Genomic DNA, 17,318 nt, shown 5'->3' with positions numbered 1-17,318 from the left:
CGCCACGGCACCGAGCAGCCCGGGCTGGCTGCGCTACGGCCACACGGGCCGCCCGGCTGCTCCCGGCCAGCTCGGGCCAGCTCCGGCCATCTGCCCGCAGCCGCCCTCAGGCCGCGGCTGCCGCCGGCCGCCCGCGTGCTCCGGGCAGCTCCGGCCATTTCGCGGCTCCCGGCCGGGCCGGCAGCGGCAGCTCCGGAGCCGCCTGCGCGGGGAGCGGGAGCCGGCGCAGACCCCCCCCCCCCCCAGGGATGCAGGAGGACGGCTGGGACTGTGGGGTCACCCAGCTCGGGGGGGTCTCTGGACACCTCCCAGGCTGGCCGCATGGGAACGGCCGAAATCCGGGGGATTTCCACGCCTGTTTATATGGAAAGGGAAACAAGAAATGTAATAATCCCTAAATCTGGATGCCCCCCATCCCCCCGGCTGGTTTGGGGGTGCGGGGGTGGTGCCTGGCTGTGCAAGTGGCTTATTTGGGCTTTATCCCGAAGGGAAGGATCAGCCAGACGGAGGGACAGGCGGACAGCCGGCTCCTCCGCCACGTCCTGCCCCGAGCTGTGCCAAGCCCGGCCAGGCGGCTCTGGCGCCGGGTGGTTAATCCCTCCTGTGAGAGCTTAAAAATAAAAATATATGTATTTATTCTGTGTGGAAAAGGGCCTGGGCTGGGCTGGATCCCTGAATTTCAGGAATTGTAGCTATTTTTCAAGAGGGAAAAATGACAAAAGTAAAAAACCCAACATGGAATATTTAGAGCCAATTGGGCCCAACACGTGAAAATTGACATTTTAATTTTTTTTTTTTTTTAATCAAAAAGCTGTTGTTGGAGTGTCAATGTGCTCCAGTCCCGATTCTCCCAATGTGGTTTTGTGGCTTTTGTTACCAGCAAGGGACACCGGAGTCCTGGGAATCAGCCACAGACCCTGCAGCAGGTGGGCTGGGAATGGGGACCCCCCAAATGCCCATCCCAACAACCCCCCTCACTCCTTGCCCTTCCCAGGCCTCGCTTCTGACCACAGGAATTTTTTATTTGCTGTTACTTGTGTCAATGAATATTTTTTGGGAATAAAGCTGCAGGTTTTTGCTTTTCCATGCTTTCAGTGCGCAAACAGTGACAACACCCCACTGGGCACTGCCAGCAGATCCCTGAGTATCCCGTGTCCCCTGCCCATGGATGGCATGGAGCACCCTGTGATGCTGCCGGCACTGGGTTTCTCCCTTTCCAGGGGTGATGCTCCACCGTGTTCCCCCTCTGGAGCTCCATGCTCCCCCCTCCTCATTAGCAACCAATTAATTAGCATTTATTTCCCCCTCGTTACTCCTGGCCTTCCCTAATTCCCCCCTCCATTTCCCAGGGCTGAGGCAAGTTCAAAGAAGAGCTTGACCTAAATTCCCAACCCCAAACCGGGCTGGATCCCGCGGCAGTGACCTCGCTGCCATCTCCCAGGGAACAACAAACTCTTCCCAGGCTGGAAAACGTGAGGGGTGGGTGCAGGCAGATGCTGGCCTCCATCGCCGATATTTGGGGGCAGGGATGGCGCATTTGGAGCCCTCCGGATGGCACACAGTCGTGGCTTGTCCATGTGAGGCCGGCACAGGGATGGGAGCTCCCGGCTCTGTGGGCCTTGGGCTGGGAAGCACCATCCGTGTGCTTCCCTCTCTGGAAATCTCGGGCTAGCAGCTGTGCCGGGCTTGGGAAAACCTGGTGGCCACACTGGGGTTTATCCCAGCCCCTCAGAGAGGCTTTGGCGTTCCGGTTGGGAGCGATCCCGGATGCTGCTCCCAATTCCTGCCCCATGGAAAGGCTGGGGGCGAACGGGCACGGCCCTTCCCACGGCCCCGCTGACGGAGCCGGTGTCGCCCATTCATTAATGGGATTATGGATAATCGGGGTCAATCCAGTGCCAGGGGCTGGGGGAGGGGCGGGGGCTGCTCTGTGTCCTGTGCCAGCAGCACTGGATCGGGGTGTTCCCAATGCCCCTGGAATGGGGGCAGCCGTGGTAGTGGATGGTGGCAGGGTGCACTCCCGGGGTGCAGGGAGGTGGAGGGGGATCAGCTTCCTGGGCTGGCTCCTGGGAGCATCCTGGAATGGCCACAGAGAACACCCAGGGATGGTTGTGGGGAGCGTTCCGGAATGCTGGAATGCAGCGAAGATCTTGGGATTTTGGGGTTCAGTAAGCATCCCAGGATACCATGACAAGGACAGGAATGCACTGCGTATTCCGGGGGGATGGACACCTCCAAGGATGCTGCTGCTCTCTTTTGGGGGGGAATTAACGCACCACCCCAGAAAATTCCCAGCTGGAAAGAAAACACCCATTTCCTGTCTGATTTTATTATTTTTTTTATTAAAGCCTGATACAGAGGTGTGTGGAAGGGAAGCAGAAACCCCCAAAGATTGAAACATTTTTATTTCAGACACGTAATTAATAAAACTAAACCAACCCCAACACGAGGCAGCGCAGCCCTGGGTGTGGCCTCCCCTTCCCACCCCCCCACGGGGTTCCCGGCTCTGATTTTGGGGTTCCCGGCTCTGATTTATGCAAAAAGGAGCAAATTTGGAGCCTGATCTGGTGCTCTGCACCCTGGTCACATCCAACCCTTGGGGCTGCCCAGGGCAGAATCAGCCCTGGCAGGAGCAGGAGATGCTCAGCTGGGTTGGGAAAAATCCCAAGGGAAATGGGGCAAGATTTTGGTGAGCAAGCAAGGGAAAAATCAAGGAAAAACTACACGGATTTACCTGAAACGCTATGAAAATAAAGAGGACTAATTAACTAACTAACACCAACTAATTAGTTAAATGACGCTGCCAGACTGGTCCGTAGAGTTTAGGCCCTGACCAGGGTCCTTTAAAATCATCTTTTCTAGAAAATTCTAGATTTTGCTATAATTCTCTAATATATACACACACGCACATGGCCCCACTGTGGTGGGGGCACAACCAGCCCAAAAAATAAATTACAAACCCCCCCGGTAGCATCAAATATACAGATCACTCCTTGCAGCCACTTTTTTTTTCTCTTTTTCCTATTTTTTTTTTTTTTTCATTTTTAAGGTGCTTTTTTTTAAAATTTTGCTTGGCTCTAAGTGAATTCTACCCGCAGAAGCATCAGCATAATTAAAAGTTTTTTCTTTTTGTGTATTTTTAGCATGATTGTTTTCATTGTAAATGTATAAACCCCCTCGCTGGACTATTTACATCCTGACTCTGGGACGCGCTGGGAGTGCAGCGGAGCAGCTGCAAAGATCCCACGGAGCAAGCGGTGGAAAAATGGGAAAAGGGCTCCACAGGGCGAAGGGTCTGTCCCAGCTTGTTGAAAGTTTATCTGGGGAGAGGGGCTGGGCTGGGGGGCTGCCCCGGGGGGATGACAGTGGGGAGGACCCCGTCCTGCTGTATCTCTGTCCCCGCCTTCCTCCTCCCTCCAGGCTCCAGCGTCTTCCTCCGGCTCCTTCCCACGCCGGGTGCCTGGTGGTGGCCTTGGGGACGGGACAGTGACACATCCCACCTTGCCACGGGTGGAGGGTGGCTCGTGGGACCCTCCCCCAACCCAGGCGACCCCTTCCCCAGCGGGCAGCAAAGTGGGGGTGAGATCACATCATCCAAAATATTTTTAAAAATAGACCAAAAAAAAGGGAAAAACAAAAAAGGCTCCATTCCCAGGGTGGGCACGTGGGGACTGTGTCCCCAGATCCTTCTTGGTTGCCCGGTGGCCCCAGGATGGCGGCAGTGGAGAGGGAAGCGGGGCTGGGGGGGCATCGGGGGCCAGGGCCGGCCCTTAACTGGGCATCTGCACCTCGTCGTACACGTCCGTCCCCTCTGCCTCGTCAAAGGTCACCACGGCGTCATCCGCGTCCAGCTGGAGAGGGGAGAGGCCGTGAGGGGACAGGGATGGGGACAGGGATGGGGACAGGGATGGGGACAGGGACACTGACAGGGATGGAGACGGAGATGGCGGCTGGTGGGGATATGGGAATAGGGGCAGCAATGAAGCTGGGAAAAAGGGGTGGGGATGGGGCAGGAATGGGGCAGGGACGGGGTGAGGATGGGGGCACGGGTGGGGTGAGGGACGCAGATGGGGGCAGAGATGGGGATGCAGACAGAGGGAAGATGGAGACGGGGATGGGGAGGACAATAGGGACAGGGATGAGGCAGGGACAGGGATGGGGATGAGGACAGGAACAGGAACAGGGACAGAGGTGGGGCTGGGGACAGGGATGGGTGTGCCAGGGCTACGTACACATTTGAGCTCGATGTCCCGGAAGATCTTGGGGAGCAGGAAGCGCCGCAGGGGCACGGTGAGGATGAGGACAAAGGGCAGGGCCAGCGAGGCCGGTGTGGACTTCACCACCCACAGCACCACAAGGAAGATGATCTGGGTGAAGGTAAAGAGGTGCATCCTCCAAGTCTTCACCTGTGGGACGAGGAGCCAAGGGTTGAGGACGGGGACAGCATCCCACACCCTTCCTGAGGTGTTGGCTGCTGGGGGGAGCAGGAGCAGCATCCCAAGGAGCCCAGCGAAGTTCAGCGCTGAAGGAGGAGGCTCTCTGGGGAGCCCCGAGCAGTTGCAGGGGTGTCGCAGCCCAGGACACCCCCAAACCCATGGCCACACAGGGTCACACAGGGCTCACTCACCCGGGTGACATAGGGCTCATCGGGGTGGTACTTGGGGGGCTTCAGCAGGAGCAGGATGCGGTCGAAGAGCTGGATGCCGAAGAGGGAGGTGACCCCCATGTAGAGGAAGATGCCGAAGAGCACGGCCAGCGGGATGAGCTTCAGGATGGGCTCCATCAGGATGGAGACGCCTGCGGTAGAGAAGGAGAGGTTGGGGAGAGTCCCTGGGGACCCCCCACCCTCACTGCCCATTTGGGGACCCCTCCCCAGCTCACCGATGAGCACGGCCACCAGCAGGCCACTGATGCGCTGCTCCTTGACCTCCAGGATCTGGGATTTCTCGCCCGGAGCAGAGGTCTTGCTCATGACAGTGAGGGCGTTGGCGTGGGTGATGGTGCGGACGGTGGTGGCACTGAGCCAGGGCATCCCAAAAAGGGCCGCCAGCCCCCCCATGGCCACGATCAGCAGCAGGTCCAGGTGGAAGCCGGTGCCCTTCACCAGTTTCCTCTCGGGCTTGCTGACGATGAGGCTGTGGGGACACAGGGACAAGTTGGTGATGCAGCACCCCAGGGAGGTCCCCTCTATCCCCAACCCACCTGGCATCCCACAGCCCTCCCCTGCCCATATCTCCGTCCTCACGTGGTGATCTGTGTCTCAAGGAAGATGAGGATGAAGACCAGAAGGGCGGGAATCACGGAGGCGAACATCATCCAGATGGGGAATGGGGACTCCTTCCCCATGGGGTGGATAAACCAGCCCCGGGCAGACGAGTTGGTGACCTGCAGCCCTTTGGGGACGCTCAGTTTCTGGATGGGAGCAGAGATGGGGAGTGAGGGGTGGAACACAGGGACGAGCATCCCCATTCCCCCCAGCCCTGCCCTCCTAGACCTGGGTGTACGTGTCGTTGATGAAGAAGTCGGCCAGTGCCATGACGAAGATGGAAATGGGCACCCCAAAGTCCCCGATCAAGCGCCGGACCTGTGGGGACACCGTGAGAAACCCTGAGTGGCCCCCCCAGCCCAGGGGATCCCCCCATTGCAGGAACCTGCAATGACTTTGCACGGCCTCAGCCACTGAACCCCCGCTTTGCCCCCGGGGCAGTGGGATGGGGGACGCCACCGTGTCCCCCTGTCCTCACCTTGCCAGGCAGGAAGGAGCTGTTCTTGAACTTGCGGAGGAAGAAGGCCAGGAAGAAGGTGCCGGCCATGAGGACAAGGGACAGCAGTGCCGTGTTGGGCTCCGGCACCCCGGGCTGGAAGTCGGGCTGCACGTTGTACTGCCGACTCAGAGGGTGATCCTTGAAAATCTGGAGAGGGAAGAGGACAGAGTGAAGGAGGATGGGGATGGGGATCCTGTGCACCCCCCTGCCATGGTGGGAGCCCTGTGGCACCATCCCGGTGGGTGCAGGATGTGAGCCAGGGGCTGGGTGAGGCTGAGAGTTCAGCACAGGCTGAGCAGGGGCGTTTTTAGGGTTGATTTTCTGGGTGGTTTTGGAAGCGAGGATGGAGCAAGGGGTGGGTGGCACAGTGGGGATGGACAAGTGTGCCCCAAAATCCCTCTGTGGAGAGAAGCATGGATCAGAGAATCATAGAATAGTTAGCACTGGAAGGGGCCTCACAAACTGGGGAACACCTGGAAAAGGGAAGAAAACACCAGGAGACTCCATCCCTCACCTGCATCCCACTTATTCTATGGAAACCCGGGTGATAACCACAATCTAACCCCCCTTCCCCACCGTGGGACCCCCGTGCCCCTCACCGTGACCAGCTTGGAGAAGGTCTCAAAGATGAAGATGAGGGAGATGAGGAAGGAGAAGATCTCCTGGGTGTAGCGGGACAGGTAGCGCACCAGGAAGCTGCCCTCGCAGGCCACCACCACCAGCACCAGCAGGATCAGCCAGAAGCCGATCCAGACCCGGCCCACGATGTATTCCAAGCCATTGCTGCTGCAGAACTGGGGAGCCAGAGGGCACAGCCCTGTCAGTCCCCTGGAGCCCCTGGCATGGGCACCCAGGTGGGCTGGACCCACGGTGGCTCCACGCTGCCTTCCTGGCATGGGGATGGTGGCACCTCGGTGTGGCAGGACCCCGTGGGATCGCCCACCCAGCAGCACCTGCCCGGCATCGCCCGCGTGGTGTCACCCACGTGAGGTCAGCATCACCTCACATCACCCCAGGGCCACCGCCTGGACGGCTCTGCCTGGCTTGTGTCATCCCTGGGTGCTCACATGGGTGGCATCACCCCCGTACACCCTCCATGTGCCACCCCCCTGTGCCATCCCCCACGCAGCTGCGCTCTGTCCCTGTCCCAGGGCTGGTGGAGACACCCCAAGCTCGCTGTGGGGACGGCCGGCGGCAGTGGGGGGGCACCCAGGGGCGCAGGGGACACCCACCGAGTAAAAGGCTTCCTCAAAGACGAGGAGGGGTCCCGAGAAGCCGACGACGAGGAGGGGCTGGGCGCTGAGGAGGCTGAAGAGCACGCACTGCACACAGGTGGAGATGAGCAGCTCCGACACCCCCATCATCCCCTTGGTCTTCTCACCTGGCGCGGAGCGGAGCCGGTGGGAGCCGGGCTTGGGGGGCAGCGCTGTGCCCCCATCCCGCACCCCTCGGCACCGGGATTAGGGACCATAGACCCCCAGGAGCATCCCCATGGGATGGTGGAGAAGGCGGAGACACCCCCAGCCCCACGCCCAGCTGGGGGGACATCCCCGTCCCCGGGAGTGCTCCAGCCTGTCCCTCCCATTACCCAGCAAGCCTCCGAAGGTGATGGCGGGTGACAGTGCCGCGAAGTAGATGAAGATGACGGCGGCCAGGCACTGGGGGTTGAGGGCGTCCTTGATGTCGCTGAGATATTTGGGGTACCGGCGGCGGATGTCCCGCACCAGTCCCCCAAAAGGCCACCCCGTCCTGCGCAGGGGGTCATCGTCCTCCGCAGCCACCGCCTCGTCCGGCCCTGGGGACACATCAGGTGGCCATGGGGGGACCCCGTGTGCAAGGGGGGTGTCCCGCCAGCCGCGGGAACAGGGGATTGCGGGGGGGCTGGGGTGGTCCCCACCGTACCCAGATCTTTTAGGAAGTCCCTGATGTGCAGTCTCTCGAGGGGTTGGTAGCGCCGTCGGAGCAGCTCCCGCTGCAGCGGGACCAGGGCGCGGAGCAGCTGTTCGTTGGGGGTCTCGGTGGGCGGCAGGACAATGCTGGCGTCCAGGAAATCCTCCACGCCCCGCACCAGGTCCTGCCGGGCCTCGGCCAGGTAGGCGTCCTGGCGAAACACCTGCAGGGCGGCCCAGGAACTCAGCGAGCACCTGCACCCCGGGTGCTGCAGGGCACCCGCCGGCCCCTGAGTGTCCCCGTGGGGACACGGGGATGAGGGAGGACGTGGGGACACGGGCCTGGGGATAGGAGGACGCAGGGAGGTGAGGACAGAGGCATGGGGACATGGGGATAAGGTGAGAGATGGGGGGACAGGGGCTTGGGGACAAGGATGTGGGAGCCAGGCACTCTCAGGCACTCTCAGGGTGGGATTGTTGGGGTGTCCCGTGCAGGGCCAGGAGTTGGACTTGATGATCCTTGTGGGTCCCTTCCCACTCAGGATATTCCATGAGTCTGTGATTGTGTGCTTGCTTGGACACGTGGGGACAAGGGCACATGGTGGCATGGGTACGCAGGGATCAGAGAGGGACATGGCACAGGGGGACAAGCTGCAGCCCCAGGGATGGGGAGTCCGGGGTGCTCGGGGGGCTGGTGGTGGGTGACCCGTACCCTCTCGGACATCATGGTGGCGATGGCACGGCCGATCTCGTGGTAGCTGATTTGGGGGGTGTCAGGCCCCAGGACCACGATGAGGAAGCGGACGGGGAGGGACACATCGAGGACACCGTCCAGTGTCACCGCATCCTTCAGGCGCACAAAGGCCAGCATTGGCTGCTCCAGGAAGGCTGCACAGCCTGGGGGGAGGATGGGATGGGACAGGGATCATGGGAGACCATGCACAGGGACACAGGGTGCGGGGACATGGGGACATGGGAGCACAGAGACATAGGGACATCAAAATATGGGGACATCAGGAATGGAGATGAGGTGACACAGAGGCATGGGGGTGTGGGGGGACAAAGAGAATGGGAGAGGGGCACAAAGACATGAGGTCACTGAGACAGGGGTAAGTGGGCATGCAAGTACAGGGACATGGGACACGGGGACATGGAGACACGAGGGTAGGCGGGCATGGGAGTATGGGGACACTGGGACACAGGGGACAGAGAGACATGAGGACATGGGGACAAGGGACATGGGGACATGGGGACATGGGGCCATGGGGAGAGGGGCCCAGAGAGCAGCGCTGAGCGGCAGCAGGCGGCGGCGAGAGCTGAGGACGGGGAGAGGCAAAAAAGGCGCAAGAAAAGCAGCGAGTGAGCGAGCGCAGCGAGGGGCACGTGGCAAAGCTCCCCCTGCACCCCCTGACCCTGCACCCCCGCACCCACCCCCTGGCCCTGCAACCCCGGCCCAGCACCCACCATCCCGCTGACCACTCACCCACAAGGACCAGGGTGGCCTCGGCACCCTCTGGGATTGTCTCCAGGAGTTGGGGCTTGGGGACCCCACTCTGTTGCAGGCAGATGGATGGGAGGAATCAGCCAGCCAGCCTTGATGGCCGTCCTCCAAGGTCCCCTGTGTCCCCTGTGTACCCTGCATGTCCCCCCCCCTGCCCCTGCGTGTCACCCACCATGCCCTGCATGTTCCCCTGCATCTCCCCCTCCGTTCCCAGCATGTCCCCCTCCATCCCAGGTCCCTCCTTCTGTTTCCTGCATATACCCCTACATCTCCTGCATGTTCCCCACTGTTCCTGAGTCTCCCTCTCTGTCCCCTGGTGTCCCCCACTGTTCCCTGTGTGTCCCCCTCTGCAGGTGTGTGTGCACAGCTGTGTGTGCACCTGCGTGTGCCGAGGTGTGTGTACCCTGTGTGCATCTCCCAGCCCCACACCCCAGTGCCCCCCGTGCCCCCATCCCTGCTCACCTGCTCCCTCCCTGCCATCCTACTCATCTCCACAGGCCGCTGCTCCCGCAGAAGCGGCCGCTCCACGTCCGTCCGGCTGGTGCCCGAGCGCTGCACCAGCGCCGGCGGCATCGTCCACACCGACTCATCCTCGGTGGGGTGGCTGAAAACATCGGGGGTGGGGATCAGACACCCCAGTGCCACCAATTCCCCCCCAGACAGCTCCAGCCCCGTGGGTGTGCAGGTATCCCCAAAGGGGGCTGAGGGGCAGAGCTTTCCCCCCCTGAGCCCAGCTCCAGCTGGACACGCTGGGGAGGATCCCAGACCCCGGGACCCACCCTGGAACCACCGGCCCTGGCTGTACCTGTGGCGCAGGAGCAGCGTCCTCATGACGTCGTCTCGGTCCTGCGGCTTCATCTGCCCCTCGTAGATCAGCTGGTCGAGGAGGATGTGGACGATGGCCGGCAGCGAGGTGGCCTCCACGTTGAGGAGAATGGCACCTGTGGGGACAGCACTGTCACCATCCAGCCAGCGCGGGGTCCTCGCCACCCTCCCGGCGGTGCCCAGAGGTGTCCCCACCTTTGTTCAAAGCCCGGCGGATCTCCAGGAGGCTGTGGTAGGTCAGGAAGGAGAGATGGGGCTGGCTCCAGTCCCCTGATTCCTGGAAGTCCTCCTCCAGCTTGAGCCAGTGGCCGGCCTCCATCCAGCACAAGTCCTTTGCATTGTCCAGGACCAGCTCGTGCAGCTCCACATATCCCTGCAGCCAGAGATGGAGGGGTCAGGGAGCCCCAGCCACACTGGGGACACCCAGGACACCCAGCGTCCCCCCACAGTGCCCTGGTATCCCCTGGGCTGAGTTGTGGGTTTGGTCCCTGGGTGGCCACAGTCCACCCACCCCGGGAATGGGGGTCCCTGGGGCAGCACCCACCTCATGGGTGTCCTGCTGGGACAGGAGCCTCCTGCTCCCCGTTGCCTCCAGGTCCACATCGGTCACTGACACAGCTGCAGATGGAGCCACCAATGCGTTAGCTGGTCCCTGCCCCAGCCCGGACCCCTCTGGGGTCTGCTTGAGGTGCATCCTGTCATCACCCCCATCCCAGCCCCCTTTGGGGTCGCCTGGACATGTCTCCTTCTCCATCATCCTCACCCCAGACCCAGCTGGAGTTTGCTGGACGTGCCCCTCCGTCACCCCCCGTCCTGCCGGTGCCCACCTCGGTCCCATCACATCCCCACAGCCCGGCCCCTGGGGCAGAGTGACAGTCTGGCGACATCACCGGGGCTGGGATGAGGACGGGGCTCGTGGCCACCGCCCTGCCACCGGCACAGCCCCAGCACCGAGCACCATCACTGGGATGGGGACACGGGGACAGCACATCCCCGGCCAGCCAGCCCCCCGAGGTGTCCCTGTCCCCGTCCCCTGCCTACCTGCGGCCCCCCCTGCGCTCCCCATGTCCCCGCGGCTCCGTCCCTCTAAAGTGGGGACCGATGCCCGCGGCCGCCCTGTGTGCACCGTAAATCCCGCAGCACTTCCTTTGCTGACAGTAAACACCAGCACGGCTCCCGCCCGCCCGCTGTCACCCCGCCGTGGGGACAGGCTCACCCCGTCCCCTCCGCCCTCGACGGGGATCACCGCGGTCCCCTCGCCGTCCCCAGCCAGGTCACCCGGCGGGGCCATGCTGCAGGAGCCGCATCCCGCCCTGCCGGGGGAAGGATGCTGCGCCCATGGGAGCAGGGATGGGGCGCGTCCCCTGCCACTGTGTCCCCGACAGTGTTGGCCGTGGCACGTGGGCACGAGCGTGTCCTCGTCCCTGCCCGCCGCCACCGCCACCGAGCCGCCCGGCGCCAGCCAGCGTTCAGCCCCAAGTGGTTCTTGTCCTCACCCCAAACAAAGACTTTATTTATCCTCAATCAGTGGGCGATTACGGGCAAGTGGCAGCGGTCACCCCGCGGCGTGCCCTGACGCCCGGGTGGCTGTCACCCCGCGGAGGGTGGGACAGGGGGGTGGCAGAACCGGGACGGGCAGCGCGATGGAGGGCTGGGGTAGGGGGGACATCGGGGCTGGGCAATGTCCCCCAGGGCCCCCGCGGTCACTCACGCTGCCCTTCGCCACGGCTGGGGTGTCCCGGGGGGGCCCCGGCCGAGCGCCTCTTCCCGTCCAGGTCATAAAATCCCCGGCGGCCGGGCAGAAACTGGCTGCAAAACACACACCGCGGGCACGGGGGGTCAGCGCCGGGCACCGCGGGTGCCGCCAGCCTCCCCTGGTGATGCCAGTCGGGCAGGCAGAGCCCCCGCCCCGATTTGGGGACTCACCGCAGGGGCTTCATCTCCTCGGCCCTGGCCCTCCACGCCTGCAGGGGGGACCCGATGCCAGCGCCGGCCCCTGCGCAGAACAGGCGGCAGCGTTACCCCATCTGTGTCACCTCAACGGGGGACTCGAGCCCAAACACCTCCTCAGGGTGGCAGCTCCGAAACAACCGTGCCTGGGGCAAGGGGATGCTCGGCAGCACGCAGACCTCCAAACTCCCCTCACCTCCCTCCCCGGGGGCTCAGGGACCTCGGGTGTCGCCAAGCTCAGCCCCACTTCGGGTACCCACAGCCCTGGCGCTGGAGGTGGCACCTCACGGCTCCAGGGCTTCGGCAAAGGGAGTCGCTGCCTTTGGGTGATGCCACCTTGAGGGTGGGTGTCCCTGCCTGACCCCGCGCTGCGAGTGAGCCCCGCCACCAGTGCCATGCTGGCACCCAGGAAGCGCATCCATAGAAGACGTCTGTGCAACGCTGTGCCCATGCAACACATCTGTGCAGCCCATGCAACACATCTGTGCAGCCCATGCAACACGCCTGTGCCATGCAACGCGCCTGTGCCATGCTGGCACCCATGCAACGAGGTGCCAAAACGCCATGCGTGCCCATGAGAAGCTGGCAGCCATGAACAGCCATGTCCATGCACTGCTGGTGCCCGTGCCACACCCCTGTGCCGTGCTGGTGTCCCTGCACCACAAAACTCTGCTGCCCACCCAATGGGTGACCTTGAGCCACTGGTGCCCCTGGGTGCAATGCTGGCACCCAGCTGGTGCCATCGTCCCTGCAAAGCTGTCACCCGTGTAATGCCATTGTCACACATCCGACACAGTCACTTCTGCGGCACCGGTGCTGTGTGACACACCCGTGCTCTGCCACACTCGTGCAGTGCTGGCACCCCTGTCACACTGGTGCCCATGCAGTGCCACCTCTGCGCAGCACTGGTGCCCACCCTGCCAGTGCCCCCTGGCACCCCAGGAGCCACTCACTGCTCATCTCGCCCAGTGACAGGTGAGAGCTCTTTAGGCCGGGGTCCTCGTAGCCTTCGGGGTCCAGGCTCCTCCTCATGCCCTCCTCGTAGGACTCCTGTGGGACAGAGAGAAGGGGGTCAGCAGGGTTCGGCACCCCCAACGCCTCGCCGGGGCCGTGCCGGGGCGCAGCGGCGGAGCCGGGGCAGGGGGCCGGGTGTCCCTACCTGGCCGGGCCCCTCCATGGCTCCGCGCTCGGCCCCCGCTGCTGCCTCGGCGCGTCCCGGAGCTCAGCCCGGTGCCACCATAACCCAGCGCTCTGCGGGGCGGGCACGGGGGAAACGAGAGAGAACACGTTAGCAGAGAGCAGGGCACCTCTCGGTGCCCCGGGGACTGGGGTTTGTCCCCTGGAATGGGGCTGGGGCTGGACGCCGTGGCCGTTCCCGCAACCCCTGCCTGCCTAACCCACTCCCCACGGGCTGGGAGGTTCTGGGGTTGGGGGTCCCCGGGGAAGTCATGCCCTGCCCTGTCGCCATCCGGGATGGGAACCGACGTCAGGACATGGCAGAGCCCCGGCAGCTTCCCACCAGGGACGTGGCATCCCGCCCTGACCCATCCACGCCCACGCACACGATGCCCTGTGCTCAGGGTCAGGTCCTGCACGGATCCACACCCGGGGGTCGGATCCCATACGGACCCACACCCAGGGACTGGGATCCCACACGACCCTCTCGTGTGTAGGTGGGGGTCCCGTGTAGTCCCGCACACCCGGGCTGGGGTCCTACACAACCCCTTGCACGTGGGTGGGGGTCCTATATAGACCCACGCACATGTCTGGGGTCCTACACAGCTCCTTGCAACCCCTTGCACATGTGTGAGGGTCCTGTATAGTCCCACACACACGGGCTGGGGTCTCACACACAGTGCCCAGGTCCCCCAGCACACGGCCCCAGCCCCTGGCAGAGCGAGGTGGAGAGAAAGGGAAAACTGAGGCACAGCTGGACTCACGGGACGCCCCAAAACCGGGCGGGATGAGCACCCCACAGCCCCCCAGGGTGCACAGCTGGGGAGGTCCCTGCTGCTGCCCTTCCATCAGCACCCAGATCCTCTGCCTGCACCCCCAGTGACCCCCTGTGTCCCCTGTCCCCCCCCGCGTGTCCCCTGCCCCCCCCCGGCCCCCGCAGCTGCCCCGGGGCTGTGCCGCGGGACAACCGCCAGGGGGCGCCCTGCCCCGCACTCCGCCCCCCCAAATCCGCCCCGGGGCAGCCCCGGAGGGACCCGGGGGTCCGGACCCCCCAAGCCCCCTCACCCGTGAGCCCCCTCCCGCCCCAGCCCCGAGTCCCTGAGGAGGGGCGTCATGACCCGGGACCCCCAACCCCGCTGTTCCAGCCCCGCTGTGGGGACCCCCACAGCTTGGGGGGACGAGGGACTCCGGCTGTCCCCCGCCAGCCCGGGACAGGGACCCCACATGCGGGCTCAGGGGCAAGGTCAGGGCGTGGGCGGCTTTGGGGGGAACCAGCCCCCCCAGATCTCACCGGGGTGATGCAGGAGCTCGCTCCCGTCCGGGGGTGGCGGGAGCCGGGGTGGGGTCCCGGACACCCCGCGGGGGCCACGGGATCCCCGGTGGGGCCACGCGGGATCCCCGGCGGGGCGCGGGAGCCGCGGCGGGGCCGCAGGATCGACGGCCAGCCTCCGACTCGGCCGTGTCCTTCCTGCCCCGCCTGGCCCCGGGGCCGGCGGCCCCCGGCCCCCAGCCCGGCCTGTCCCGGGGCCCCCCGGCCCCCCCAGCCCCGCCGGCGGCTCTTGCATCAGCCCGGTGCGCCGGGCTGTGCCCCGCTGATAACGCCCGACACCCGGCGTCGGCCCCTGCCCCTCTTCACCCGCTGCCCCCCGCTCTGCCCCGCAGCCCCCCGGGCCGGGGTGCGGGGCCGGGGACCCGCGGGGTGCTGCGGCACCTGGCAGCGAGATCACCCGGAGCCCCGAACGCATCCCTGTGCCACCCCGCGCTGTACAGAGCCCACACAGCCCCTATGGAGCCCACGCTCCAGCCCTGGCACCGATGGAGCACGGCCTGGCCCACGAACCCCCCCGGGCGTGCAGGGCCCCCCGTCCCACATCGTGTGCCTGGGATGGAGTCCAACCTCCCGCACCCCACACCCCACGTGCGGAGCCCGTGTCTCCCACACCGCACAGCTGACGTGGTCCCTATGGAGTCCATACATCCCACACCACCCAGGCGGCGTGGCTGGGGTCCTCCTGCCGTGGGTACAGCCACCACGGCTCCCTATGGAGTCCGTACATCCCCTGCCATGCAGTAACGTGGCTCAGGACTGGGCTCACACCTCCTACACCAAACATCCCGCACGGCTCAGCACGGAGCCCACACCCCGCACATCCACGCCCCGTAACGGGGATCCTTCTGCCGCCACCACGGTTCCGTGGGGACCCCGCGTATCCCACCCCACCCATGGGCATGGCTGGGATCCCTCCTGCCTCCTCCCACGGCTCCGCATGGAGTCAGTCCATCCCAAACCATCCACGCAACGTGGGACTGCTCCTTCCGCAATGGGCGCAGCCCCGAGGCTCCGTGTGGAGTCCATCCATCCCGTGCCATCCATGCAGCACGGCGGGGATCTTTCATCCGGCAGGTGCCCAACACGGCTCAGCACGGAGCCCATACATCCCGTGCCATCCGCGCGGCATGGCTGGCACCCCTCTGGGGGCTCCCTATGGAGCCCATACATCCCGTGCCATCCCATGGCTGGGACCCCTCCCACCGCATGTGCCCCCCGGCTCCCTATGGAGCCCCCCCATCCCACAGCACCTCCCACCCCAACACCCTCCGCTGACAGCCCCACGCCAGGGGCACCCCAGGTGCCCTCCCGGCCCCGCCATCCCCCCGCCCACCCCATCTTCCCCCTCCCAGTCCCAGGGACACCCCGAGGTGACCCCGCACCTACCCCTGGGGTGCCTCCGGACGCCCCTGCCCGCGCTCTGCCTGCGGCTGCCCGGGGTGTGAGACGCCAATGCCTGAGTCACGCTCACCTCCCTAATCTCGCCCCCCCCGGGTTCACCCGGCCCCCCCGGGGCCCCCCGTAAAAACAAGATTATCGGGGTGCAACATCTGCGGGGTGTAAAGCTGCGCCCGGCTAAGCCCCGCCTGTGTCCCGCTGTCCTGCCGTCCGTCACCCAGCCCCGGCACCCCGGGACCTACTCCCGCTGCCCCCCTTCACCCCCCCAATCTTGTTTACCTCTGGGTTTCCCTGGAGGGAATTCCCGGGATCCCCCCGGTTGTCCCCCCCTTTCTGCGGGGTTGTAGTGTTCTCTTTTTTTAAAAAAAAATTGAAAAAAAGGGGGTTCCTGAGGAGGTTCCCTGGGGAGGAGGCGCGGGGGGGACACGGGGATGGGGTGTCCATCTGCTCCATGGGATTGCTGTCACTGGGGTGCCCTGGAGAGGGGTGGGATGCTTTGGAGGAGGGCGAGGGGTGTGTGTGCACACGCGTGTGGGCCTCTGCGTTAGGTGTGTGAGGGGGGCACATCCCTGTGTGTGTGCACAGCTACGGAGCTGTGCTCACACCCAGGACACCCAGGGATGTGTGTGTCTCTACGTTTGCAGCCTTTCTAAAAGGATCTCAGCCCCAAAATCCCAATCCCAAATCCCAGGGCAAGGGTGAGGTTGGGGAGCCTTACACACACACACACACACACACACACACACGCAATTCCACACCAGCCCCCAGCACCTGGGGACTCCCACAGGGTCCCCCAGCAGTGAGGTGACACCGGTGCTGTCCCCACTGTGCCAGACCACTCTGGGGCCCACCCAGGTTGGGGGGCTCGGTCCCACACATTGGGGACCTGGTGGCACCCAGAGCGGGTGGAGGGGTGGTGCTGGGTCTGGGTGTCCCGATAACGGCCCCCAGCCTTATCTGGGTGCTGCCAAGGGCTCCCCTCCCTGTACGGCCATGGGGATTTTGGGGGTCCCTCCCCGCACTGCACCCACCTGTCCCCCCGCTGGGTTCTGTCGGCTGAGGTCCCCTTGGCAGGGGCACAGGGGATGTGTGGCACCCTGGTGGGCACAGGGAGGTGGGACATGTCCCTGTGGGGATGTCTGTCTGCTGAGGGTGACTCTGATTTATTTGGGGGCTGTGGAGGTTTACGTGGGTGCTGTGGGATTCACCCCCCCCCCTTCCCGATTTCTCTGTCACAACAACGGGGAAACTGAGGCACAGTGAAAAACGGGGGGGGGAAGGGGGTGCCCCCCAACACAGTCAGCCCCCGCCCCCCCGGTGAAGGGGTCCCTCGCCCCCCGCAGACCCCGAGGGGACGGGTGATGCTCAGCCCCCTAAAACGGGGATCAAGGCAGGGCAAGGCAAGGGGTGGTGATCTGAGCTTGGGGTGAGCAAAAGACCCCCCCAAAACCCCGGGGGCTGCCCCCTCCCCGTGGCTTTACCCA

The 17,318-nt window shown here is 64.3% G+C and overlaps 1 protein-coding gene across 1 annotated transcript; it reads right to left on the bottom strand.

Annotated features, from left to right (window-relative positions):
* Window positions 1-2,325: 2,325 nt before the first annotated feature.
* On the bottom strand, window positions 2,326-15,895 carry SLC4A1 (solute carrier family 4 member 1 (Diego blood group)). Its single transcript, XM_068996254.1, has 22 exons — window positions 15,823-15,895; window positions 13,090-13,181; window positions 12,884-12,980; window positions 11,907-11,976; window positions 11,692-11,789; window positions 10,525-10,598; window positions 10,176-10,353; window positions 9,961-10,096; window positions 9,618-9,759; window positions 9,138-9,207; window positions 8,367-8,551; window positions 7,668-7,878; window positions 7,354-7,560; window positions 6,998-7,146; window positions 6,365-6,559; window positions 5,745-5,912; window positions 5,495-5,584; window positions 5,246-5,412; window positions 4,882-5,135; window positions 4,628-4,797; window positions 4,233-4,406; window positions 2,326-3,851 (listed from the first exon to the last, which is right to left on the bottom strand). The coding sequence occupies exons 2-22, from the start codon at window positions 13,105-13,107 to the stop codon at window positions 3,771-3,773; spliced, it is 2,934 nt and encodes a 977-aa protein (XP_068852355.1). The 5' UTR covers window positions 13,108-13,181; window positions 15,823-15,895; the 3' UTR covers window positions 2,326-3,770.
* Between the last annotated feature and the right edge of the window lie 1,423 nt (window positions 15,896-17,318).

Source organism: Aphelocoma coerulescens, chromosome 27, assembly GCF_041296385.1.
Source record: "Aphelocoma coerulescens isolate FSJ_1873_10779 chromosome 27, UR_Acoe_1.0, whole genome shotgun sequence".
Lineage (NCBI taxonomy): Eukaryota > Metazoa > Chordata > Aves > Passeriformes > Corvidae > Aphelocoma > Aphelocoma coerulescens.
Note: the sequence above shows the minus strand (reverse complement) of the source record. Positions and strands in the feature narration are given on the sequence as shown.